The following is a 26,617-nucleotide window of genomic DNA, read 5'->3' on the forward strand; positions in this document are numbered from 1 at the left end:
AATATTTTCACATCTAAGCTAAATGCTCTCATCCTGTGAATTGCCAGATTCTGTTTGTACTGTTTCTGCATGGGGCACCCTGGGGAGCTCAACCTGTGGGTCTTGGGAGGGTGGCTCTGATGATCTTGGCCATCCTTGGAAACAGCCTCCAGCTGTGGCGAGGTGCCATGGGACCACAGGGACAGGGACGTGTGCTGCCACTGGTGTTGGTGGTGTTAGTAATTGGTAGCAGTTTGGGTTGTGGGTTTTTTGGGTTTGGTTTTTGGTTTTTGGTTTTTTTTTTTTACATCTGGATCCCTAAGAGCAGAAGTGGGAAGTCCATTGCATATGTCCCATATGCGTGCTGGCGCTGGGGGGTTTCTAAGAATTTGCTTTATCACTGTTTTCAAATGGTAACGTATTCTGTGCCTCTTGGGCCTGGAACTGTGGGCTGAAAACCAGTGTGATTTGTGTCTGAGCTGTCCCCAGCAAGGAACTCCAGGGACGGAGGATGCTGCTTGGTTTGTGGCTGAGAGCAGGGGGGATGAGCACTCTGGTCCCCCAGATGCGGGAGCAGCAGGGCCCAACGTGCCGTGCCGGCGTGCGCTGGTACTCGAGTGGAGAGTTTGGAAAGCTCCGAGTTATGAGCTATGGTTATGTTCTCACTTAATAAGGTGTTAACTGACATTAGGCTCTCTTCGGAGTTAGGCTGTACGTGGAGGTTAACGGTTCCTGGCATTTTGTCTGCTATAAACGAGCTTGCAGAGACCGGGAAAGAGTTACCGCACGCTCTCAGCGTGCGAATTTTTTTTTTCTTTAGCTAAAAAAAAAACCCCACCCCACCACCAAACCGCAGCAACCCGAGGAGGGGGAAGCCGTTCGGTGCCCCCCGGGCTGCGGGAGCCGGCCGGCGGTGCGGGGCGCGGCGCGGCCGCTGGAGGGCAGGCGAAGCGTGCCGGAGCGCCGGGCAGCCCCGCCGGCACCGCCGCGGCACCGGGCCGGGCTCATGGCCCCGGCGGGCGCGGCTCGTCCCGGCCCCGGCGGCGGGTGCCCGGTACTCGGGGGGCCGCGCCGGGGCCCCGCTGCCGCCCGCCCGGGGCTCGCCGGGGTCGGGACGCGCCCGGAGGTAAGAGAGCGCCGGGCCCCGCCGCCCCCCGGAGCCCAGCGCGGTGCGGGACCGGCCGCGGCTCACGCGTGTCAGGGCGCGGGGGGACCCCTTCGTGTTTCGGGGCGAGCCGTGGAGGGGGACCGGAGCGGCGCGGCCTCGCTCGCCCCCCCCCCCCCCTTTTTTTTCTTAATACATTATTTTCCTAAAAAAAAATACTTTCCGCGCCGCCCCTGCCCTCCTGGGCGCGCCGCGCAGGCGGTGCGCTATCCGCGCAGGCGGTGCGCCACCCGCGCAGGCGGTGCCAGCCCCGCGGGGCCGCCCGGGCGGGCCCCGGGTCCCGCCTCCCGCCCGCGCCCCGCGCAGCGCCATGCCACCGCGCCGAGCGGAGCGCAGCGGGGCGCGGAGCGGGGCGCGGCGGCGCTGTGCGGGCGCGGGGCCGCGGAGAGGCTCTCTCTCCGCCTGGCAGGGCCGGCCCGGGGGGCGGGCGGGGGGGCACTGGCTGATGATCGGAAGTTACTGACAATAAGCACCTTCATCCCCCCAAAGGCGGAGAGAGAGAGAGAGAGGGAGAGGAGGAGGAGGAGGAGAGACAGGGGGAGAGGAGAGCTGATGCCTAAGCGAGTCACTCGGAGGAGGCAAAGCGGGCGGTACCACAACTTCTCGGCGGCGCGGAGCGGCGCGGAACGGCGCGGAGCGGAGCGGAGCTCGCCGGCCGGATCGCTCCCATGTCAGGGCGGCGGTGGGGGACTGCACTCCGCTAGCGTGAAGCCACTGACCTGCCCCCTCTCCTCGCCCAGCGATGTATTCACTGCTCTCAGCCTGCACTTGCCTGTAAGGATTATGGCATCTTTTTAAATATTTTTTTTTAAATTTTTTGGTTGGTTTTATTTTTTTTAAACTTTCATTTTGGAGGCTCCGGTTGCATTTTCCTTGCAATCAGGTGGTAATCGGGACCCGAGCCTTTTCATAAGCAGAGCATCGCTCTGTGTCCTTTAAAAAAATCGCAAACAAAAACAAAGCAAAAAAAATATATCAACTTTAACCATTTTACCGCATCATTTGATCTTTTGTTGCTTTTTTTTTTTTTCTCCTCTCCAGATGTTTACATTTCCTGCTGCTGTGCTTTCAGGTACAGGTACGTGTCCTTTCTGTCCTCTTTCGCTTTTGGTTGTAAAACAGAAACAAAGGCGGCGTGCTGACCTCGCAGTGCCAGGCACTTTTGGCTGGGGCTTTCACTTTTTTTCCCCTCTAGTTTTTATAGACGTATTAAACCGCTCCCCGCGCCAGATGCCGGAGTGTCACTTGCCCTGGCAGGGGGCTGCCCCTCTCGCTGGGTGCCCGCTGCGGGCGCGGGGTGCCCCGGTGCGGGTGCCGGTAGCCTGCCCTAGCGGGATCCTCTGGAGTGCATTAGCCTGGCTAATGATGTGAGAGGGAGTGCTGGACTCTCCTTGCACAACGTTGATTGATGCACTTGCCTTGGAAAAGCAGGCGCTCTTCTGCTCGCCCTCTTTTCCTTTTCTTCTATTTTTTTCCCCCCTTTTTTTATTTCCTCCCCCCTCTCCTAGGGAACTTACTCCCAAAAACTGATACTTTGAAAAACACGCGTTTCCCTAGCCAGGAGAAGGAGGCTGTGTGCTCCCTCCCCATTATTCAGTAGAAAGCCATCCAAGTCAGATCCTGCCTTTGATCCTGCCTCGGCAGGAATGGAGCCGTTGGAGGAACACCCTGAGCGCCGAGGCTCCGTAGCCCAGGCGCCTGCGGGACAGGGACGGCGGCTGGGGGTGCCAGGGCAGCTGCTGCCCCCCAACAGCCCCAGGGCCACGCAGCTCCTTGGGATGGGGATTTGAGCTGGGCATCCCGGAGCAGACCACCTGCGGGACCAGGCAGAGCAGGTGCCGCTGTCCCAGTGGCTCCAGCCCACCGTCCCGCAGGGCCGGGGGACACTCGTGCCACCCCTCGGCCCCGTGCGGTGCTTTGGCCGGGATTGCACCTGCTCACCCCGACACCCGACGGCAGCGAGGGATGGTCCCGCATGAGCACAGCTGCGACCTTGGAGGGGGCTCCATCCCTCCGGCCAAACGAAAACCCAAACCAGCCCCATCCTCTGCTCCCCAACCCCTCAAAAAAAATCCCCGGTCACATTCTTTTTCTCATCCCCTCTGAAAACTGCAGCTCGAACCTAACACCAGCAGAGCCTCCCCTCGGCGGCGCAGCCTCCTCGGCAGGAGAGGATCCACAGCTGTAAATTACCCTGCGGTTGGAAGGCGTTTGCTGTATTTCTCCGGTGCTTTTTTTTTTTTTTTTGGTTTTTTTTTTTTTTTTTCAAGCCCAAGGAATAACAGGCTGCGCAGGGCTCGCAGCGACGGCACCCTTTGCAGCGGGGAGATATTTTTTTGTGCTTGTGCGGTAACTGAAGTTAATCAGCCTTCCAGCCCCCTCCCTCTCCCCCTCCCTTTGGTGCTTTTAGTGAATCAGAAAAAGTTTGGCTGGCTGCCTGGAAAGCACTTGCTAAAATCTGATCTCTTACTTCAGCAGCCTTAAAACTTGGGAAGTTATTGGCATTTATACAGTTGGAGCTCGCAGGCTTCCAAAGCAATAAAATAATAAAAAAAAAAGGAAAAAAAAGGTGGTGGTGGGGGAAGCTCTGCGCTCTGGTGCTATTAGAACCATACTTGCTCCATTTCGTGCTGATTTTGCAGCCTTGTGCGGGATTTGAGGCGGGGATTCGCTGTGGCTGGGCGCCGCGGAGGTGTCCTGGGCCGTGGCTGGAGGGGCGGTGGGTCTCGCTGGGTGTCACACCGAGAGGCGAGCTCTTTCGGCGATTAGCGTTGGGAGCCAAAACATTAGATTAGTCATACTCAAGGGCCTTCGAGTGAGTGTTTACAGTATTAATGGTAGATGAAAAGATGTGAATGCTGTAAGTTTTTATTGCCCATTTTGTTACACTTTCTTTCTGGATTTATTCACGGGATTACATGTTTTGAGCCTGAATGGGAGCGAGGGATTATAGGATTTCTTTTATAATGATCAGTTTGGGTAGGAGTTAGCCTTTGGTGAACTGGAGTAAATTAATGCATCACTTAGGTTTAATATTTATTTAGGCTAAAGGAAGTTGTTTAGTTTTGCTTAAAGGGCTCTGTGTTGTATTGGAGAGATTTAAGAGTGCCTGAAATGGATTATATTCTAAGGCCGCCTTTCACCCTCCCATGCAAGCCATGATCAGCGGGTCGTCTCACGTGTTAGTCTTAGAATTACGCTCCTCTGCTGCTGGCTGTGACCCTCTGGCTCTGCATGCAAAGGTAGAAATCCCTCCAGCATGTGTTGGAGCTGGAGGGATTCTGGGGCAAAATACCACAGCTTAGGTATTTTGTATCTTCTGTTAGTTAAGCGCGTACAAAGCCCGTGGTGTGTGACGTGCAAGCTGCCCGCAGTTAGGTGGCATGTCAGCTCAGCTGCTGGCCCAGAGCTTTCCGCAGCCCCCGAGCCTGTGTCCACAGTGCCGCAGGTGACCCGGTCGGTGTAGCATCGCTTGAGGGTAGGTTGTGGCAGCCCCGCAGGTGCATTTCCCAGCCCAGACCGTGGCAAGCTCGGAGGGTGTGTGGGGGGTTACAGCAGGATTTAGTCTCCTGGATGAGTTGGGGTCCTCCAGGGCTTTGCTGTCAGGTGACGTTTCCACCAAGGGACAACAGGGAGTGGCGCATGGCGGGTCAGAGGGGAGCGCTGCTGGAGCACAGGCGATGGGTACCAGCGGCTGTGAGAGCAGCCCTGTACCTTGTCGGGCTGTGAGGAGGACACCTCGTTCTCCGGTCCCTTCCCCCATGGTAGCGATGTCCCTGTCTTGTTTTCTTCTCTTGCATCTTGGGAAGTTCCTCTGCTGCTTGGCGTTGCTGCAGTCCCGAGGGCAGCAGGGACACTGGATATCCCTGGGGACACTGGAGAGATTAATTTATTTATGCAGGTTGTTCTTAGGGGTACCCTTTCACCACTGGTTATTAAACTCTCCTTCTATTCTTATCTTTAGCATCCTTTGGTTTAATTCTCTCAGTGCCTTTTCACGTTTCTGGGAGCAATTTGTCCTCCACATGCTTTTTCCCTCCGTATGTCCTGGAGCGGTTTTGTGTTTGGTTCTGGAGTCGCTCCCTGCTCTTCACATGGGTGAGAAACCCCAGGAGCACCTTGTGTGGATGGAGGGAGGCTCCCATGCTGTACCAGCTCTGGCAGCCCCAGTGGTCCTTTAGGACACTGGGGTCAGGGACATGGGACCTCAGGAGCTCAGATGTCCCCCTTTGCCGGGTCAGGTGGGGGCTGGAAGCAGCTTTGGTGCAGGCTGAGCAGTAGGATGCCAAGTTTTGCGTTTGTGAGAGCTTCCAGCTCTTCTGCCCCTGGGCCACCTCCAGCGCGTTGTCGGCTGGAGTATGGGACGATGCCGGCGTGGGCTGCCCTGGCCACGCTGTGGAGTGGAGGCTCGTGCTGCCTCAGCCTCTTCCCTGCCCTGATAAACCTCAGCGTGTTCTCCTACATGAAGTGCATCTGTGTTAGATTAGGAAGAGGTCCCTGATAGGGCCAAATCCTTTGCTTTTATGGCTCTTGTAGGTTAAGATCCAGCTTTGGAATCTGATCCAGAAGCAAACAGGAGGTCAGAGGAGCGCACAAGGCAGCACCGGGCTATTTTCACATCTGCTGGTGTTGTGTAAGAGGAAGGCTGCCGCACACCATGCCAATAGCAACTTATTTCTCCTAAGCTCCTGTGCAGCGACAGACAGTTATTGTTTGGGGCTTTGTAAAGTGAGACACAGAGGAGTGTTGCTTCCACACATTCAGTGAGCCAGATCCTGCGGTCTGGCGGAGCTGTGTGCAGCACATGTCAGAGGCGTGAGCCTGCTGAGCGGCTCCCTCCCCTCTCCCCATCTGCTGCTCCACAGCCGCCTCCCGGGGTGGTCGGCCGCGAGTGCCACCGAATGGCACTGGGGACACTGTTGTGGAGAAGCCAGAGCATGGTCCTTGTCACAGCTTGCCTGGCCAGGGCTTCTGGTCACCCCTTCTGCAGGCGTGGAGTGGTGCTGGAGCCAAGGGTCCCCGTGCTCTGCCCTCGCCAGTAGTGCTGGTGGTTGGCGCGGAAGGCAGGGTGCTGGACCGCCTGACCCCAGTGGGGTTATTCTCACATCCACCTTCCCCACAGGTGGGCACCCACCTGCTCCCTCCTTCCTTGGGTGGCGTGAGCATCTGTCTTGAGGCTGTGGCCAAGGCTGCGTGTGCTGCCAGGGGTGGAGGCTCTGGGGCTCGGGCACCACTGATTCGCTCTTCAGGCCTGTGCTGTGGGATAGGGCAGGTGCTTCTTTGATGTGGTGGAGTGCTCTGCTGCTGGTGGCAAAGCCTGAGGCTCGGCAGGGGACCAGCACCCTCTGGCTCCCAGGCTGTGAGACCCTGTGCTTGCCATCTCCGCCCAGCCCGGGGTAGGACCACCGAGTTCTCAGCACAGCACCCCTGTGCCGGCACCTGCCTCCTGCTCCCTGTGGGTGTCTGGACCCCCTCAGGTGGAGGTAGCCCACCTCCCTGAAAACGTCTGAAGTGAGTTCCGCTTTCCAGTCTTGTCTCGCTGTGGTTGCTGCCGCGCTGCAACGCCCACCTGAGCTGGCCCAGCCTGTGCTCGTGCGGGGCTGCTAACATACGGGTTGTAGAAGCAACGCTGTGAAGGACAAAATATGGCAGAGGTAGTCTGAGAGAGGCTGGGAAGTTTTCTGTTGATTTTTCTGATCGTAGCCGACTCTTAAATTATTAGGCAGTGAGAAGACAAGAGAAACTGCATAAGCAAAGCCTCTTTTAATTAGAGGAGGAGGAGGAACTCGGCGATGTTGATGAAGTGCATGACCCCATCACAGGCTGGAGTTGATGATATGATCCACGGCTTTGGATCTGTGCTGCTGCTGGACTCGTGGCGGTGGATGTGGTGCCTGCTTGGGTGGCTCTGCTAGGCTGCAACCTGCAGAGGAAAGGTTTGGTTCCATATTAAATTGTTTGATCCTGTTTAAAACCTCCTTGCTCTCCAGGAACCAGCCATGCTGCTTGCCACAAGGGATTCTTATTCCCCCCTGCTGACTCATTGCACCAGTCTATGAAGTGCTGTGTCCTGAAGCTGGCCCTCATGCCCTGCTTCTGCCTCCTGCTCTCCAGAGAGCTCAGGCTTGTGGAGGAAGAGGAGGCAAACTGGAGCGGGTGACTGGGCTGGAGCAGGGAAGCCCGGCCCCGCAGAGCGGCAGCGGCCTGGCTCTTGTGCTGGCACATTCTTCGGTTCTCCCATAGGAGAAACGAGACTGAGATGAGTGGAGGGTGTGTGCAGATGGGGGTCTTGCTCCCATGTGGATGGAGGGTAACACAGCCTGTGACCCCCATGGCGGCCGTCAGCTGCCTGACCTGGGCACGTGCTGCCTTTTCTTCCCACAGTCCCCAGCCCTTCGATGTGCTGGGGCAGGTCCTGTGCCAGGGAACCCCTCACACACATGTTGAGTGGGAAGATTTGCAAGGACAAAGCTGGTTTCCAGGTTCCCCATCCCAGCGAGACAGAAACAGAGGTGAACTTGGCATTTTCTGCGTGTGGCAATGGGCAGCACAGCAGGGCTGCTGCTTGGAGGCTTCAATCTGCACACCTGCATGGATTGCACTTTGCTTTTTTGTGCAAGATGTGCAAGGCGCTTTAGAGAACCAGAGGAGGACCTGGGTGTTGTTGAGGAGAGCATGTAGAAGGGTACAGCAGATGCGGGGTTCAGGCTTCCCCTGTTTGAGATAGCTGGGCACATCGTGGTTGTTCTATGTAATTTCTATTGCTTTCCTTATTGCACCTGGCACATCCAAGGGTGGATGGAGATGAGTGATGTTGGGTTTGGAGGAGTGCTGGGTTTTGCAGGAAAGATGCCCGCTCAGACCCTACTTGTTTTCTACCTGAGGAGCAGTTTGGGCATCGATTACCGAGGCGGGAAGGAAAAGAGTGGAACAGGTAAAGGGTGATGCTTCCCAAGGCCAGCGGGTGGATTTGGGACATGGCCATGCAGCTGGTGGTGGGTTCTTTGGCAAAGGGCAGGCAGGGGGGACTGCTGAGGGCTTCCAGGGGCTCAGGTAGGGCGCACATCATCGGGGGCGTGCAGGTGGCCACTCAGGATGTTGGATTTTGCTGTAAGCGCCAAGCTGTTCAGCTGGGTGAGTGGATATGTCCCTCCGCTGTGGGAGTCTGAGCTCAAAGGAAAGACTCCCCTGGGGCTGAAAATAGTATTTTTGATCTATAAAGCTACTTCCCACATCCTTGGTAGTATTTTTATGGGTCTCTTCCTTTCTGTAGGAGCTGGGAACCCCTGTCACATTCTCTCCTCTCCCCTCTCTGTTCTCACTGAGCGATAGCTGCTTTTGCTTTGATTTTCCCCAGCTACGGACACTTTAGATACCAGTTGTAACAAGTGCAAGTGAAAAATATATTCAGGGAGCAGCATGATTTCAAGAGGAGTGGCTGCCCTTGGTGCCTGGGCAGGGCTATGGATACCTGCTGCCAGGGCTTTTGCCTCCTCCGACAGGGCTGGCAGGCGGGAACCCCCAAGATGCTTCCAAAAGAGATGCTCTGCTGCAAAGTGTGACCTCCCAATGCTCTGCTGCTGATACCGGGGGCTTCCACGTGGGAATCTGTGGCCCCAACAGGTCTGAACCTTTTTTTAATTTTCCTTCCCTGGCTTTTTGTGTTTTGGTCGCCTGCTGTGCCCTAACAGCAGGTACAACCAGAAATTATGCAGAGCTGTGCATTACGCTGCCTACCTGGTATGTTGCTTCTGTGTCCTGGTACCTCTCCAGATGTCCGTGGAGGATTAGGTATCCAGCGAAGCAGCTGGAGGGAAAGTAAGAAATAAAAACCCCTGAAATAGAAAAGACTGTCTGGCTCTGCCAAAGTATTTTCCTATTGGCATTCAGTAGCCTCGCCATAGCATGAAGAGAAAGAAAGGGGAACAGAGAGAGGAAGGAGGAGGCTTAGTCTGTCATGGTCTGCGTGTTTCCCTTTGTGCGAGCTCCGTGCTGCGCAGGGGGCTGCAGTGGGTGGGAGCCCATGTGCCAATCTTCCCTGCCTGGCCAGGGGCAGGCGGTGGGGTTCGTGCCCCCGCACCGGGCTCGCCAGCTCACTTCAACATGGGGCAGGGCTCCCGGGCAGGGCTTGGACACCTCCCTGCCTGCACCAACAGCTGGATTTCAAGCTAAACCACAGGGCAGTGTTTTCCACATAGCAACAGCACACCCTCCCCCAGCACAGCACCCTGCCCTTTGCCAGATGCCGCTGACACCCTGCTCGCTGCACACATTTGCTTCTTCGTGAGGTTATCTGCTTTATTCCACTGCAGCCAGCGGAAAAGGGGTCGTGCTGCCAAGAAATCCACAATGGCTTTAACATACTGACCTTTAGGACAAGAGGAAACAGCCTCAAGTTGTGCCAGGGGAGGTTTAGATCTGATATTAGGAAAAATTTCTTCACCAAAAGGTTTATCAAGCCCTGGAACAGGCTGCCCAGGGAAGTGGTTGAGTCACCATCCCTGGAGGTGTTTAAAAGACCTGTAGATGTGGCGCTTAGGGACAGGGTTTAGTGGAGGGCTTGGCAGTGCTGGGTTAACAGTCGGTCTCAATGAGCGTAAAGATCTTTTCCAACCTAAACGATTCTGTGATTCTATGATTCTATGGCCTTAGAATGCAATAACAGCATCTAGCAGCAGCCTTCTGCCATAGCTCCTCTCTCGGTGTGGTGCGGCTGCTGCTCCGTGGCTGTGGCCGAGCGCGAGCCCGTCGATGCTGCCTGAGGTGGGCTCTGCCTCGGGGCCAGTGGGGAGGCAAAGGCGAAGATGTGAGCTGCGGTGCTGGGTGCTCACAGCCCCTGCCTCGGGGAGCACTTGAATCGGGATAAACCGCGGGCAGTGGGGAGCAGTCCGGTGGTCCCGCTCATGTGTGGCAGTGAGGAAGGCAGGTGAGGCAGGGCCTGGTCCCTGGGTTTGCCCCACGCTGCGATGGACAGCGAGGCAGTGCTCTCCCGGGTTTGGGGGGCAGACTGGGGGTGCCGGGGCTACCCCGGGGGGGAGGCAGAGCCCCGAGCCATGGCCTGGCTGAGGGGCCAGATCCTGCAAACAATGAGGGGACAGCGCTGAGGGCGAGCAGAGGGGCAAGGGGCTGGTGTGCCCTCTGCTTCCTCTCTTAATGTTTTATAATCCAAATCAGGTTGATGAATGTAAAACCTTGGTGAAGGTCCCAGGGAACTGCATATTGCATGGATACAAGTACCAGAATGCCAGAATGCAGCAATTAATTAATAACGGATTGCTCTTCCTACAAGATATTTCCAGCACTCCTTATTCCTCCCAGTTCCTTTTGCTCCTGCTGCATATTTCAAATCCCTTTCTTTCTTGCTAAAATACTATCTTTGGCATCATTTTTAAGGACAGCTTGTTAAAAAGCTGTTGTATCTTTTGGAATACCCCGAGCTACTCCGGCAGAAATCTAGAATTAACAGGAAAACACAGTGGTGAGCCTGGTAAATAGTTGGGCTTGCAGGGTGTGTGCTGGGTGGCCGTGGGCATGGCTGGTGGCATATGAAGCCCTGGGGATATAAATTAGAAAATGGGATGAAGGACAATATTGATGCAGGGCATTTTGCTGCTTCTCTGTTGCCATTCATCCGTCTGAAGAGAGGGATGCAGTGGGAAGCTGGTGCTGCAGGGCTGCCGTCCCAGGGGTTCCCTCACCCGCAGGTGGGACTGGGGTCCCCTCCTTCCCTGCAGACCCTGGGCAGTTCGCTGACCATGCTGCTCCTTGAGCTTCTCCTCTCCAACTGTTAGACATGAACCTGAATGGACAGTAATATTTATTTTCCCAAGCTGGATTCAATCCGTAGGCAGAATTTGACTCGGTTATAGGAATGTACAAACTAACGAGTGGGGTGCACACTCCCATTTCCAGCTGTGATTTTCAACTATAAGACGAAAGCTGATTTTGACCCCCTTAAGCTGCCAGGCCTTAAGGTCACAGTCCTGTATGAGTAGCATCAGTCCCTCAGTGTGAGGCTGTACTGTAAGATTGCATCGCGCAGCGCGGTATTGATTATCTGTAAAATAAATTATGATGTATGCAGTGCAGGTTTCTGACCCTGTGGTCGCGACCTTGCAGTGATTGGGGAGACTTCCGACCAGCTGAGATCAGAATAGCAAACAGCCCCCCAGCAATCAATAGGAAAACCAGCAGGTCTGATTGTTGGGGCCTTTTACGGGAATAATGTTTGATGCCGTGCACGCATGACGTTTTTACCCTGGGGAACAGGCAGTTCTACAAGCTTCACCTGAAATTAGATGTGAAACTCTGTTGGGTGTTCTGCTGAGCGACAAGGCAGCCGGCCCACGGGGCGGTCAGGGACGGGGAACTTTGCGGTGCAAAGGCGAGCACGCACGGTTCCGCGTCGGGGTTCTCAGTGCTCAGCAAAACTGGCATGTCTGGGGTTGGAAGGGAGGAGTGAGGGCAGCTCTGTCCGGCCACGCTGGCCAGCCGCAGGCTCTGCGCCAGTTACACGTGTGTATGTTGTGAGTGTGAAATAGCGTTGCCTCAGCCCCGACAAGGGAGCTCTTCTGACCCGCGAGCCAAACTGACCAGTTTGTGGCAAAATTGACAGCTCGATTGCAGGGCTGAATTTTTAGAGGTGTGCAGGTGCCTTCAGATGTGGATGCGGTGAAGGAGGCGCCTGCTCCGGTGCTTTGCTGGGGTTGCCTCCCTAACCTGTGTAAGGTGCTGCTGAGCCATGAAAGCACTGGCAAGGGGGGGACAGGGCTGTCCTGTGCCCCCAAGGCACCCTGAGAGCAGCATCTGCACTCCTGACCCCACAGGCGTGAGCATCGGAGCGGTGCCTCCAGCTCCTTGGTCAGCCAGGCTCCGTTCGCTGCTTTGGAGAGGGAGCAGCTAAATGGGAATAGTCTGCCAGAGAGGCAGAGGGCTTGCTTTTGTGCTGTCAATGTTGTAAGAGCAGGTAATGTGAATTTAATTGCTGTTGGAATTTAGCAAACAAGAAAATGGAATTTATTTGCGTGGTTTTCATTTCTTTCTGGGAGCCTGATTTCCCCAGCGTGCACCAGCACCATGCGTACCAAGAAGCTGAACACCACCGGGTTAAGTTGTGGGGTTTCACTTCTAAAGAAAATCAGTGCCAACACTGACACGGGGCCAGGGGGCTGTGCTAGCAAAGCTGGTCTGAGTCGGGTGGCAGGGCTGGCGAGGCGGGGAGCTCCAGGTATTTCCAGACCAAACGGGAAACTGTTCGTACTGTTGCATTGGTACCATCCGTGTGCCGGCCCCGCAGGGTGCTGAGCCGCTGCTGCAGGTCTCCTTGCAGAGGGATGCTTGGGGAGCAAGGGGGTGGGGATGACTGGGCTGGGGCACAGTGCTTTACAGCATCCCAGTGCTGTAACCACGAATGCTGGTGGTTAAAAGAAAGGGCTGTTGGGGAATCTCCAGCTTCATGTCTTAACATCTCCTTAGCCCCTGGCCTGAGTTTCCTCCCAGCACCAGCTGGTGACTGGTGATGGATGCAGCAAAGCGTGTTGGGCTTTCCCTGGTACCCACAAGCTGCATGGGGATGCAGCAGCCTAAACCTCAGAAGGTGCCTTAGTGATGGTAACGCCTCTTTTTCTTTTTTGCCCTATTTGAAATGTTTCAAAAAGGATTTATTTTCCCAAACTGTTGAAAATTGTTCCCTAATAATGGGAAACCTGCAATCTAAATTAATTAAAATAAAATGAAACTTTTCCCTAACTCAGCAAAGCAGAAAGATAAGAAATCCTATTTGTCTGACATTTGCAGTGTAAAGATTTCCACGCAGGAGCACAGCTAATAGCGATCAGTACAAATCTTCTATTAGAAAACAAACCGTGCTTTCCATTTCTGGCCCTGAGTTCATGTTTGTTACATCGGATCCTGAAGGCAGATTGACAGTTTGGTTTGGATTAAATTCAACACATGGTTTATGCCATACTTCTGATAAGGCTCAGTGTTAATCTGATTATTTTTTCGTGTGCTGTCTTTAGCACATCAGCAGCAGAATTGTCCGTTCCTAGGAATATTTTCATGGTGAAACCATTGAGGAATTTATTTCTGGAGGGAAGATGAAATTACTGATTTTAAAAACTCTCAAGATCTCAAGTAAAGCTGAAATCTATTAACTGCAGGCAGTAAGCTTGACATGACCTGGACAGGTTTTGAGTTATTTTATTAATTGATATAAAAAGTGTTCTCTTTAAATATCTCTGGAAAGGCAGCAGAGGAGGAGACTGGCTCACACAGAGGGACCAGAGCAGGTTCCTGTACTTTTACCGCCAACATCAGCTCTGGTTAGCCGGGAAGGAAGGTTGTCAGCTTTTGCACTTGTACATGCTTGTGAGCTTGGGTTTCTTCATGGGAATAACGGGAATAATGGGCATTGCCATGTCTGCCAGTTCCCTGAATGACCTCCCGTGGTATGTCCCACAGGTGGGCTTTTAGGTATGTTGGCCCATTAGGTACAAATATTTATTTTTTTAGTATATATTTATTCTGTCTGTAAGTTGGTTTCACTCTCCAGCGCTGGTGTCCTTTTGCCGTTGCTCTGTTCCCTAGAAAGAAAGTGAGGGGGGAAAGCTAGAAGAATTGGGAATGAGGAGGACTGAAGGAGAGGAGAGGCAGAGGAGGAATCGCTTGTCGCCTTTGAACTCTGTGCCTCAGCAGTTGTGTGCCGGGCAGCCCGCCCACCAGGCTTTGTGTCCGTCTTTGCTGTAGGATGCAGTGATCTGTTGTGGCTCATTTTGGGGCAACCTCCAACGCAAGCGTGGCAACTTGCTAACGTGGTTGTTTTATCAGGGGTGAAGCAGTCCCAAAGATTGTCTTTGGTGCTTGAAGACAACCGGTGCTGGCGCAACCTGTCAGTTGGTTGTAGGGTGCTGGGACTGAGCACTGGAAAAGCTCTGACTGGACGGTGGTGCAGAAAGTAACTGAGATCCTTATCCCAGCTATATATTAACTTCATAAAAAATTAAATTGATGGAGCTGGAGATGAACGTGACCTGGGTCTGTGTTCATATGAAGCCGGGCTGTCACCAGGTGCTTAGGTGAGCTCTCCTGAGTGATGAAGCTCCTGGGGTACATGTCTCGGGGTGAAGTCCTTGCTTCCTGGCAAGGTAGTGCGCGTTCCCTATATCCACCCGTGTTGGGTGAGCTGGAGATCTCCAGCCTCGAACGGAAAATGTGCGTTTGCACAATTAGCGTGGCCCCTTCCTTCCCTGGGAGCAGAATGGTTTATTGATTTCTTTGGCCCGCTCGCCCCCACCTATTCAGCAATAATGACCCTTCCACCCCAACTCTAAATCATCCCAGCCTGCCTCGCCCGTAAACCCTCTAATCTTTTTTGGGTTGTTGTTGGTATTTATGCTCGTGGAGGTTTATGATCTGTCGGCGCTGGCTGCTGAAATGCTTTATTTATCCATACGCTGGGCCACACAGGGAGCGTCCTTATTCTGGTATCATGTTCAGGATGCTGTAGTTAAGGTTTGTGTCAGCACTTCCATGCACAAACCTTGTTATTCAGGGGTTTTGCAACTCTGTGGAAAAGAAAACCAGCAACCTGGCACGGTGAGGGGAGGCTCAGAGGCACACATGAAAGCCCAACAACCCACTGCCCATTTAGGGATTATTAGATGGGCAACGTCTTTCCTTGAGGAAAATGGCCAAAAACATCCTCCTCCTTTGGTTTGATTTTGTGAAAAGAAAACCCTCTTTTGTGTGCTTGTGTCAGTATCAGATGGGGAGAACACAGGGAGGTAGGGGACAGGCTGGAATCCTCTCTGGATACTTAAAAAATCAACGCCTGGACCGTGCAGGACACAAGTGCCTACTGCTGTGCCCAGCTTGCGTGCCACGGAGGTGGGGGGGCTAGGGGAGGCAGTGGCTGTCCCTGCCGCCCTGTGTCACCTGGCCGCTGGCTGCCCGGCTCGGCACCACAGCCCTGCGAACAGTAGGCAATGGGGTATATAAATGTGATTTATTGCCCTGTTAGTGCAGGAGCTTGTGGGCTTCTAAATTACTCGGAGATTTCTCGATAATAGAAGGAGTGCGGTATAAACAGGAGAGATAATAGGGCTTGAGAATGGATTTCAAAGCACTTTTGGGGAAGGAAAAGTTTCATGGCTATTGGCAGGTATGGGGTGATGGCTGGCTCAGGTGGAGGAAGAGCTTTTACACACCAACCCAGTCGGAATATTTTTTTGATTGCTCCTTCTTAATGGCTGATGGATTTTGTGGGCACTCCGTGGAGCAGCCTGGAGCAGAGCTGATAAGTCAGAGTGGAAATGCTCGCACAGCCCGTTAGCCCAAGACAGCAGGCTGGGGGTTGCATCAGTGGTAACGTGTTTGAGCAGAACTGATCAGCCCCGGGTGTCCGCAAGCAGGAGCAGGCAGGGATGAAGTACCCTCCGGTTTCCTCAGAAAGGGGATGCTGTGGCAGCAGGGTGTTTATAAAGGGAAACTGGGAATGCCAAATAGCTGCTCTCAACCCTTCTGTCAGCAGGTACCGAGCTGGCGTGGCTGGCAGCCCTAAGTTACTGCTCCAGAGATGCCTTTGGTTTTCATCTCCAGATGGTGCCGGCTGGTCTTGCAGCACATCACCGTGTGTAGCCGAGGGGACCCTGCCACCGTGCACGGCAGCAGTGGTGGCAGGAGCATTGTTCCAGGGAGGGTGGCAGTGAGCTGGGTGGGAGGTGCAGGAACCCATCTGCTAACACATGCCTTCAGGCTGGGGCTGGGGGATGCCCAGCTTCAGTGCTTGCTCCCTCTCAGCCCTTGGTTTGCTCACCACCTTTGGCAGGCATGGGGGGAGCAGGCTGGTGAGAGTGCTGGGCATGAGGAGGAGCATCTTGGATGCCAAGGGTGATACAGAGGTGGTTCCCATCTCTTCTATTTTCCTGTGAAGCTTTTGGAGATGGCCATACATTTTGTTCATTGGATGGGAACTTCTAAGCTATTTTTTCACGTCTTGGTCTTATGTTGGGGATGTTTTCGGTGTGAAGTCGTGCTTTGCTGATCATTCCTGGAAGCTCTGCAGCATGTCGCTGTGCAGTATCTCAGACCGTGGTTTCAGGTAGGGCCACCCTGGACAAGTGATAGGAAATGGAAAAGGTTGTTGTTAATGATGACTTTAATTGAGTTTTGCTAAATAAAAGAAGGTCTTCCCAGGTAAGTTGAAGAGATTTATTTGAAGTAAGTAGGCCATTTTCCAATGGAAATTGGTTTTGTCCATCTCCTACATTATCAGGGCTCCCGTGGTGATGTATTTGGGGTTGAGAGCACATCCTGCTTTACAGTTCATGGAACAGGTTTTGCAAGGCAAGTAAAGCATAAAGCAAGATCAAAAAAAAAAAAAAAATCTCCCTTGCAGAGATGAAGAAAATTTTGCATCTTTGCATCTTATGTTTCAAATAACCAATCAAATTACTGATTAAAATCGTCTCTGAAAGCCCTGTTCCAGAAATAGCTTGCAAGGCTTTTGTAAAGATGTTTCTCACGTATGTGGGAAGAGAACCATGCAGGAGCAACTCTCACATTGCAGGTGCTTGGTCGTGGTAAACTGGGGAGCGGACAAGGAAACTCGTCAGCAATGTGTTGTCAAAGTGTGCCACTGAAAGGGGGAAAACCTGTTTGAAGGATAAGGGGGTGCTCATCTCCATGGCTGTAATTTCACAAACTGCTATTTGTTCTAGGGAATCTGTGTTTATTTTTAGGTAAATTACTCCTCTCTTTACCATGACTGCTATTCCTCAACACCGTTACTCTGGGACCTTGCCTTTTACAGGTCCCAGTGGGTTTAGAGAACTCCAGGGGCATGTTCCTGGGAGCTGGTGTCCTGCTGGATCGTACGGTGGTTCCAGTTCCCTGCTCTCGCCTGTTCAGGAGCCTCCAGTGACATTTCTGAGCTCCATACCTGAGCTTTCCTTGCAGCACAGCAGTGCTGGGCACCTCTGGTCCCCTGCTTGAACAGGGCAGATGAATCTTACATCCCCTTTCTGTAAATTTTGGGGTTTGATGTGTACTTTGCTTTTCAAAAAGCAAAGGTTGTGCCCCTGGCTCTTCCAACAGTGTCCCAAGTCAGGGCTCACCTGATGGACTATGTAGATACAGTGGGTGAAGTCCAAGGGCAAAGAACATGTCATTACACAGGGCCAGCATCTCTGGCGAGCGGGAGCTGGAAGGAGAAGAGGAAATGGCCCACTGGTGGTTGGTGTTTTATTGGGTGTTTAGACCTGAGGAGAAGGCACTGTCTCTGAATCATGGCTTGAAGTTTGCAGAGATCTTCCTTGCATACAACTCCTGTTCCTGTTTTGACACCAAAAGCTCTGGATCAGCCTGGCAGCTGGGGTGGGGCAGGACCACAGGGATCCCTTGTACCACTGCCGAGCGTCAGTCACGTTCAGCAGCACCAGCCCTGCCATCCCGGGCTTTGGGTCAGGATGGAGACCCCAAAGAGGCTGTCCCCCAGGCTGGGCATCTCCATCAGGTGTTGTCATTAGGCTCTGAAAGAGAGCTCAGCCCAGAAAGACAGGACTTTCCCCTGCTTCCCCCCCGCCACTAACTGCTGTTAGCAGGATGGTATTCATATTTACCAGTTTTCAGTGATGTTTTAGTGGTTTCCATAACATGGATCTGCTACTTGCCCTGAACCTGCAAGTGTCCCCCTTCAGAGTGGAGCTGTTGGAGGCAGTGGGAGTAAAGAAGATGCTCAGCTGAATGATGGAGAAGACAAACTTTAAATGTAGGAGGGGAGGGTGCAAGCTTTGGGAGAGATTTTGAGTCTCAAACAGCTAATGTTAGCCAGTTCTAAAAGCAGGTGTGAAAAAGTGAGGCAGGCTTGTGGGAATGAACGCAAGGCACAAGCGAGGTATCAGCAGCACAAACGTTCCCAGCGGAATGACTCCTGCTATTTCAGTAAATCCCTCAATTGCTTCCAGTTATTGTTAGATGGATTAACCTCCCAGTCCTTGGCCACAACCATTTTCTTATAGCCCAGTACTGCGCAGAGGCTGCCAGATCCTGGGATGAGTGAGCAGTGACACCTGAGAAGGTCGCGTTCCCCTTGGCACCATTCCCATGTAGGGTCACTAGGTGTTATCTTGCCAGAATAAGCAGGAGCTCATAAGAGGAGTCTCCTGTGAGACTGGTTGGAGCTTAGTAAAAGGTTGCCAGAGAGGAAACTGGATAGAGGAAAAATGGGATAATTCGGCAGGGTCTCCAGGCATCTCTGCTGAATCAGCTGTGTGCTTTTGGAGAAGCCACCTTTCACCTGGGAGCAGTGCCTGGAAGCTACTATATAGGGAGATAGTTGTTAGCCACATCTCTATTTTCTTTGCAAATGCAATGGAAAAAGGTGTTTTGGAAATCCCGCGCTGAACTTGTGTGTGCTGCTCGGCAGTTGCCATGTTTTACCCTAGAGGGAGTTGCTTTTCTGCAGTGGGAGCAAGGATCTCTGTGTTCCTTGGACGATGTCAGGGGACTGGGATGAAAGGAGCTACCAGGATAAACATCAGTTCACTGCTGCGGTGCTGCTGCTGCTGCTGCAAATGTTTACTTATTTTATGGGGAGATGGGTCTCCGATGACCTTCCGTCTCCTTCTGACGGTGATGTTTTCCTGAGTGTCGCTTGGGTTTCCCATGTCTTGTGCTTTTGCTCCTGTTTTTGGGGAGGTCCCGGCTGGGCTGGTATGGAGCAGAAGATCCAGAGGTGTCATCTTGGACCTGACGGGCCTGTGCTTTAAACTGGCATTGTAAATCCTAGGGGTGAATGACTCTGCCTTTTTCCAGGGTGTGGAAAACCCCTGACCGGTTTCAGGGAAGTGGGCTTGGGGTTTCTGCTCTGCCCTACTGCCGTGGCCAAACAGGTTTGCAGCTGGAGCATCTGCCCTGTGAGGAAGCTGCTGGTGATGGAGGGAAGGAGAGAAAAGGTCGGGAGTGCTTTGAACCTGGCAGTTTTTTCAGTAATTGGGCTCAGGTCTCGTTTGAAGAGACAAACAAATTGCTGGTAAGTATTTTTAGTGGGGTGCTTGCACCTTTTGTCCCAGGAGCACCCTGCTGGGTGGGCTGCCCTGGTCTCCGCTGCAGCCCAACCCGCGCAGCCACGCTGGGCTCCTCCAGCACTGCGCATGAAACGGGGCGATGGGACCCACAGTGTGCCGTGGCAGCACTCTGGAGATGAGTGGGCTTGGGGAGGGGAAGCCCCCTCAGCCTTGTTTCTCCCCTTTGCAGAGCTCCCTGTGCTTTGTGCCAAGGCATTCGAGTTGTTTCAGAGCAAGTTGGCTGCTGCTGCTGGGTCTGCATCAAAACGGACCTCCTCCGTGGCTCGCCATGCAGGCGATGCGTGCGCGGGCACAGGTTGCTGCGCTGCTGCCTCATCAGGGACCATGTTTGCTCTCGCTGTGTTTTGGGCTGGCGAGATTTTATGGTTTCCTCTCAAGGTTTTGTTTCTTGAATGCCTGTTTCAGCTGCTCAAAAACACTAGCAGACAGCTGCTTGCAACAGTTTGAATTGCTGAATGGTTTTAATTCCTGTTATCAGGGCAGTTTATTTCAGCAGGATTGTTTTCGCCATAAAGAAAAGAAGCTTTTTTTTGGTTCTGTTTCTTTGTTAAGGCAGTAAAGGCAGTTGTAGTATGCCAAGCTCCCCAAATCCAGCTGCGGACTTTGTGGATCCATGATCTCGCAGAGGTTGGTCGGGGCTGTTCTGCACAGCCTTGCTGTGGTTTTCTTTGCAGTGGTACCTGTGCTGTGAGGAGGGACACAGGCATGAAACTACTTCTGGAAAAAAAATAAAATTATATCCTGGTGCTATCAGGAGGAGCAGTGGCCGTAGCACAGAGCTGGGACCATGCGTGGCCTCTGCAAAGCCTGAAGGGCATTGCCACTGGTCAGCAGAGCGTGTGGGGCCAAGGAATATTGAAAGTTCCCTCTGAGCAGGGATTGCATCCCTTGGGAAGCATGGTGGGAAGCAGGGGAATTGTTTTGGGGTTTGTTTTGCCTTCATTGAATTTGATGATGTCAGAAGTAACTGTGGTGAAGTGGCAAGGATGGGAGCTTAGCTCTTCCCTAGCAAAACCATCTGGGGAGAAACCGTGGTAGGAGATTTCAGCTGTAGAGGGGAATATTTTGGAAAGCTTCGGCTGTTGTGAAGGCTGCTCCAGTGTAACACATCCTCCAGAACCAATCCTGTGTTCTCTCCACGGGTTGTGTGTCTCAGGGTGGGGTTGGTCTTCATGGTAGGACGTGTCCAGAGCAATGCACGTGCCGTGAGGTCTTGGTCCTGGGGAGGTGCGAGGGTTTCTGCTGGCACTGAGGTTTGAGTTGTGGTGATTATACACTGCTCAGGTCCAGGCCATGTAGTTACAGGGCAGTGCTGCTCAGGTAGTATTTGGCACCAAAGACGATGACACCTGAGCGGGTGGCTGGAGTGGGAGATGGCAGGTGGGGCAGTGCCTGGAGGGGATGTGGGGGCTTCACCCTGTCCCTGGATGGCTCCACTGAGGTCTAAAGTGAGTAGCAGAGTTAAATAAACAGTTGGATGATAGTAGTCCAGCTTATTCCTGTGTTTCTTGTAGTAAAAAAAATATTAGTGCAGTTGTAAATGGGAACGTTGTACATTTTGGAAAACTGAGTACTGAACACGAGAACAAAATTGGAGCCCTGAAACCCAACCCATCCAACTGCTGTCTGGTGGGTTTGAGGGCTGCAGCATTAACCCCTGAAACTTCCTGCAGCCCAGGCTGCACAGAGATGCCCTATGGAAGCCTGAGGTGACCTCATGAAACCACCATGGAAATGTCATGTGTTTAAGTGAGGGATGAATCTGTTTGCTGAGCTGTTTATTGGGGTTTATTTTCATATCTTCTATTTCCTCCCCCTACTTCTCTTTTTGAAACCACTGTTCTTACTGTTCTGGAATCTTCACACTATTTCCTAAAAAAGTAGTTTCACAAAGATGTAGTTGGATTTTTTTAAATGGAAAAGCAATGGATCTTGTGGGGCAGAGTGACAGTGCTCGAGCAAAGCTGAACTGCTCTGCATCCACATGGGCCCTAAATCTCCCTGCGTCACAGTCTCTTCCCGAGAAAAAATCCTGTGGATAAACGACAACTGGGAGTCAGGGTTGCTGAGCTGGCCTTTAGCTGGTATCACAGATGTCCTACAAGACCCTAGGGCTGGAGGTTTTAAAGCTCTGTCGTGATCTTGTGTGCCAGTTTGGGAACCCCAGGAAGGTTTATCAGAGCTGACAAATGTGCGTTTCAGCGTGTCACTCTGCTGCATGGAGGATCTCAGCCATTGCCTGGAGACCTGTGGGCCAGTGGACGGAGCTGCAGAACCGAGACCTGCAGATCCCCTTGGGTATGCGGGGACTTGCAGCCACCCTTCGTGATGACCCTGGAGGAGATGAAGTACCAGAGATGGAGCGGTCATGTCTGCGGGGCGTCGGGTGGCTTCGGGTCGGACCTTCCTTCCAGCACCGACCTCCCTCGCAAGCCCTGGGCAGCAGCTTTGGAAGGCAACGTTTTGCCAGTCGCAGTGGAAGTCAGAAAGACCACCCAGTACTGATAAGGGCAATTTAGAAAGGAAGGGGAAGATTGTGAAAAGAGGGGCAAAGGGGCACAAAGGGAAGAAAAAAAAAACCCACCGCTGAACAAAAATGAAGATCAAGACTGCTGCTAAACACACTGCCTGCGAGGGAGGTCTCCACCGTGCCTTTTCTAATCTAGAGCCAGCAAGGATTGTATTAACAGCTTCAACGCAATGGAACAAATTAATCCCTGATGTAATTGAAATCGGTGAGGTCTCACAATAGGTGAGTTTGACCCAGTGGGATAGAAATAGAACAAGTATTGGAATGAAGGAGTGAAATGAAGTCACACTGTTCAGCCATTGGTATTTCATTCCTAGAAACAAAGGCCAGACAAATGCAGAGAATACATGGCTCTGTTGGGCATGGTTGAAAGCTGCTCAATAATATCAAGCTTTGAAGGGATATTTCTGTGTGGAGAGGAAGTATATAGCAGAGATATAACAAGCATTAGAGAGAAAGAAAGACAAAGAAAGAAAGGAAGAAAAAAAGTCCTGCTTGCTCATTGCCTGATTGATAGCTGTGGTAAAATAATGCCAGCCCTGAATTTAAAAAAAGATGTATCACAACTGGAGAAAAAATAAGAAAAAGAATTAAGGTCTGAGTTGTATTCCAGAGAATCAAAACCATCAAGAGCTTGTGGCAAGAAGCGGTGCCCTGCAGATACCCCCGCAGCTGAGGTGCACAGGGTTGGCTTGCTTTGGCTACCGCAGGTAGCAGGAACTGGTCCCACTGGGGAAGAGGTGCCTGTTGGCACTGGGAGGTGGCTCGGTCCTGGCCCTTGGGCACTGCTGCACCACGGCACGATGCTGGGGTGAAGGTGGGCGGTGGAGGGTGGGCTCCCTCCTGCAGGCTGTTGAGCTGCTGTTGCTCCTGATTTATATATGTTTATGGTGATTACATAAATTATAATTTATGATGTGTATATATATATATATTAAAAATATGGTAATTGTGTATAAAATAATGCGACTTGAGGGCTGCAGCCAGTGACCTGGTTGTGGATCGGTGGCAAGGGGCAGATGCAGGTGGGATGTGGAGCCCGTTCGGGAGAGCTGCATTGCAGTGCTTCGGCAGCGCTCTCGTGCTGGGCTTTGCACCGGCAGGCAGTGCTGGCTGGAGGCGCCTTCCCTTCCTCTGCTCGCACACGAGTACAGCTGGGGTTTTAAAAGTCATTAATCAAGGCTGAAACCCTGCTCTTCCCCAGGCTGAACCATTTCCCAGGGTGGAACAAGTTTAAAATGTCACCATCTCACAAATGGAGCGTTTTCACAGTTCTGGCAGAGGCTCACTCCATCATCAAAAGGAGAAATTTGGTTTTCTTGAAGGTGGCATCATCTTTCTCTAGAAAATGGCCAAATACTGACTGATGGGCCATAAAACATTCGTTTCCTCAAACTCTCTCAGATTCCAGTTTTTTGGCACGCGCTCCCGCCTTCCTCGTGATTTCATACCAGGCTCATTAACACCGCTGTCTGCTGTCCCGGGGGCAGGGGACATGCTGCTCCAGGGGACCCTGGTAGGACTGGTACGTGGCTTGGAAAGCTGGTGGGATCTCGGGGCGACGCTGGGGAGTCTGGCTGAGCCATAGCTGTATTTCTCAGGGGCTGTGTGTTTCGGAGAGAGAGAAGGTCCAATGCTGCCCAGAGATTTAATGTATGGCTTCTCTGAATGCGGCAGGCAGCTCTGGGGGTAAAAGGAGGCTCCGCTTGCAGAGCAGCTTTTGGATCCAAGTATGTGTCACTTGCTGAGCTGCATGTCCCCTCTTCCAAGCCTGGAAACGTCTTCTCTTTGGGTCTTGTGTAACATTTCTGAAATCCAAAGGGATGGGCAGGCTCGACCCCAGCATCACCCCATTTCCTTCTCCTTTCCAGCTCGTTCCCTACATGCACTTCACTTAAAAGTGCATTAAACAAAGAGCAAACATCCTTGAATTTCACATGCTGCAGCGACATGAAAGCGCTCGAGTCAAAGAAATGAGGGGCTGGATTTCAGGGCACACCTGTGCAGGAGCGGGGGGTGCTCTGGGCCAGTGTCTCCTGCATGGGCCCGTGTCGACGGTGAGCTCGGCACCATCCTCGGTGCGGGCAGGAGCTCCTCTGTGGTGGGAGGAGGTGGGGGTGGTCTGGTGCTTGGTTTGCATCCTTTCCGAGCATGGTGGAATGGAAGTGGGGAAGAGAGGGGAGAAAGGGAATAGCCTCGACGTATTGCAAGGAGAAGCACAGGGGGAAAAGTATTATCCAAACTGGACACTGTTGGTACAAGAATGAACAGATGTAAACTGGATGTACATATACTTGGTAGAAAATTAAGGCAGTGGGTGTGAGGAAGGTGTTTCTGAAACAGCCTTCTAAGGAAGCAAAGATGGTTCATGACTCGATTTATGAGCTGGCTATACGGTGGTACAGCTCTGGTGGACCGAGATCTTTTGGCATCTGGGTTTTAAATAGGACATTCCTGCTTGCCTGTTGAAATGGTTTTTCATACCAAAAAAAATATTTCAAAAGTATTTCAAGTGAAATACTTTGTAAATGCCTCTGGGGGAGTCTTGTGTGGAGTCTCATGTCTACATCATTTGTAACCACCACTTCCGTGGTGCTCGGCGTTGGCCTTTCTCACAGTGCATCTTGGAAGGTACACAGGCATCATCCGAGGTGACATCTCCCAAGGTTGGGAGCACAACTTAGCTTTTTGGATATTTATTTTTTGAAGTAAAAAATATTTTTCTGTGGATAGGAGGAAGAAGCAAACACCAAAACAAAGGTCTGCGTTCTGTTACTTTGAACGGCTTAGTTCCATTTGTGCCGTTCTGGCACTGTTGTGCCACAGCCTCTCTCCCATTAGATACACAGAGATTCACTCGGCAGTGCCCTCTCCCTTTGCGCCGGGCTCCTGCTGTGCATCTGAATATGGAGCGTTCATGCATTAGATGAATTTCCAAACGTGCTTCTAAGCCCAAAGAGGTGACTATGTCACTGAAGCAGTGCACATCCACTTCTGTTGAGCTTCAGACTAGGCTCTGTAACCTGGAGGTAACAACATGCTGGTGAAGGACTGACTTTGCAGTTAAGAGGAGGAAAAAGCAGCAAATGAGGAGTGCGTCGTGTTTCACTGTATGCTGTGGATGGCTGCCATGGTGTGCTAGCAAATCTTGCTGTAATTGGCATAGAGGAATTTTGCCAAAGTCATGGCAGCAACGTGGTTTGTTACTTGCCTTTGCAGACTTGAGAAAGATCTGTCTTGGATATCCTCTTGTTGACCTTACCGAGTTAACTTTCATGTGTTTAGAAGGTCATGGAGAAAATCATTAATATTAGGTTGATTTGATGGCTGAAAGGTAATAAGTATTTCCTGCTTATCAGATGGGGTTTGAAAGGACTTTGAATAGCTTGATTTGTTTATCTTTTGCAATCGGAATGGCCCTTAGCAAGAGGGATTTTGTATTGCTAGATTGGTTTGGGGAATGACATATGGTTTGCTCTCTGATGAGGCTTGGAGGCTCTGTAGGATAAAAAGCAAAAAATCAGGAAATTCTGAAGTCCAGCTCCCAACTAACTTGGCCATGCTGTGGGCCTTGGACATCTCATGCTGTAATGCTTTATGACACGAACAATAACAGATTAACATCCCCTTTTACTGGAAAGCTCAAAAGAGAAAATTCAAAATGTGGAGAGGTTGGTTGTATGGAAAGGCAGATCCTGTAAACATGGCTTGGCACCGCGAGGCTTGCGCTGACCTCGGCGGGGCTGTGCTTCCTCCCTGCTCACAGCACAGCATCGCTGCCTGCAGCCCCCGGTGCGAGCTTGTGCAGGGCTAACGCTGCAGTGCTGCTGTCGGAGGCTTTTGCTGGTCTTGAGTGTTTCTTGGATTACTTAATGGTGAAACGTTCGGCTGCATCAGCACAACGGTCTTTCTCTCACCCTCCAGTCATGCTTTAAACCGAAGGATCGTTGTAAAGCCATTTAAAATGAAATCCACTCATTGTGTTAGAATCGTTTGACAAAAAAGCACTTGAAAATCTCCCAGTGTGGGCTGTCTGAAGATGTTTCTGGTTTCTGTGGCTGTTTGGAAAGGAGGTAGGACTAAATGGACCTACCTTGAACGACTGGGCAAGTGCAGTGAGAGGAGGGAGAGCTGCGCCTTGTCAGGGGCGAGGCAGGCCTCGTGCAGCAAGCGAGGCATTCCCGATGCACGAGTTGGTTGAGCTGATGGTTGTTTTTAAAAGGAATGCTGTTTATTCCCTTGCATGAGGTCTGTATCGCCAACTGTATTTTGGGGATGTCTTTGTGGCTGTACGTTACAGCTGTGAGATGTATGACAAATAAATAATAAATGGATGAGGAACCGACTGAAAAACAGAGAGGAAGAATAAAACTGAAACCAAATGTGATGCTCTGTTTTAACGACTGGGGTTTTGCAGACTATAAACCATTGGCAAAGAATGAGATGGAGCTGTATGAAACCCGTGATCCTGAAGTGCTGAAGTTGTCCTGCATAGGTAGTGGCCCATATGGGTTGGATAGATTTGCAAAATACACTGCAGTACAACCCCAAATCCCACCAAAACACTGGGGGAGATAAAGTGATGCAGGAAATCCTTTCCCTGTCCCCAGAGGGTGTCCCCCCACAGGGCACGTCGCTGGTCAGGAGCTGGAAGGTGCAGGCGGCTGTTCATTTCAGAGACAGGTTGTGCTGCACTCTGGGTCCAGAGTCTGTAGGTTTTGCTGCCTAGAGTGTGGATGCGTGGATGATCGGATTGAGAGGCCAAAACCCCCCAGTGGTCATTTCATATATCATGTTACAGTAATAACATATTAATATTTAAAAAAAGGTGTGTGTGGGGAAGATTACTTTTTGCTT

The 26,617-nt window shown here is 52.1% G+C and overlaps 1 protein-coding gene across 1 annotated transcript in view; it reads left to right on the plus strand.

Annotated features, from left to right (window-relative positions):
• The first annotated feature begins 1,607 nt into the window (after positions 1-1,607).
• Positions 1,608-26,617, plus strand: part of FGF18 (fibroblast growth factor 18) — a 73,045-nt gene continuing 48,035 nt past the window's right edge. The window contains exons 1-2 of the mRNA XM_040605191.1: positions 1,608-1,918; positions 2,186-2,222. Coding sequence (XP_040461125.1) covers positions 1,887-1,918; positions 2,186-2,222 — 69 coding nt within the window. The 5' untranslated portion in view covers positions 1,608-1,886. The remainder of the gene's footprint in view (positions 1,919-2,185; positions 2,223-26,617) is intronic.

This window comes from Falco naumanni, chromosome 8 (genome assembly GCF_017639655.2).
Source record: "Falco naumanni isolate bFalNau1 chromosome 8, bFalNau1.pat, whole genome shotgun sequence".
Lineage (NCBI taxonomy): Eukaryota > Metazoa > Chordata > Aves > Falconiformes > Falconidae > Falco > Falco naumanni.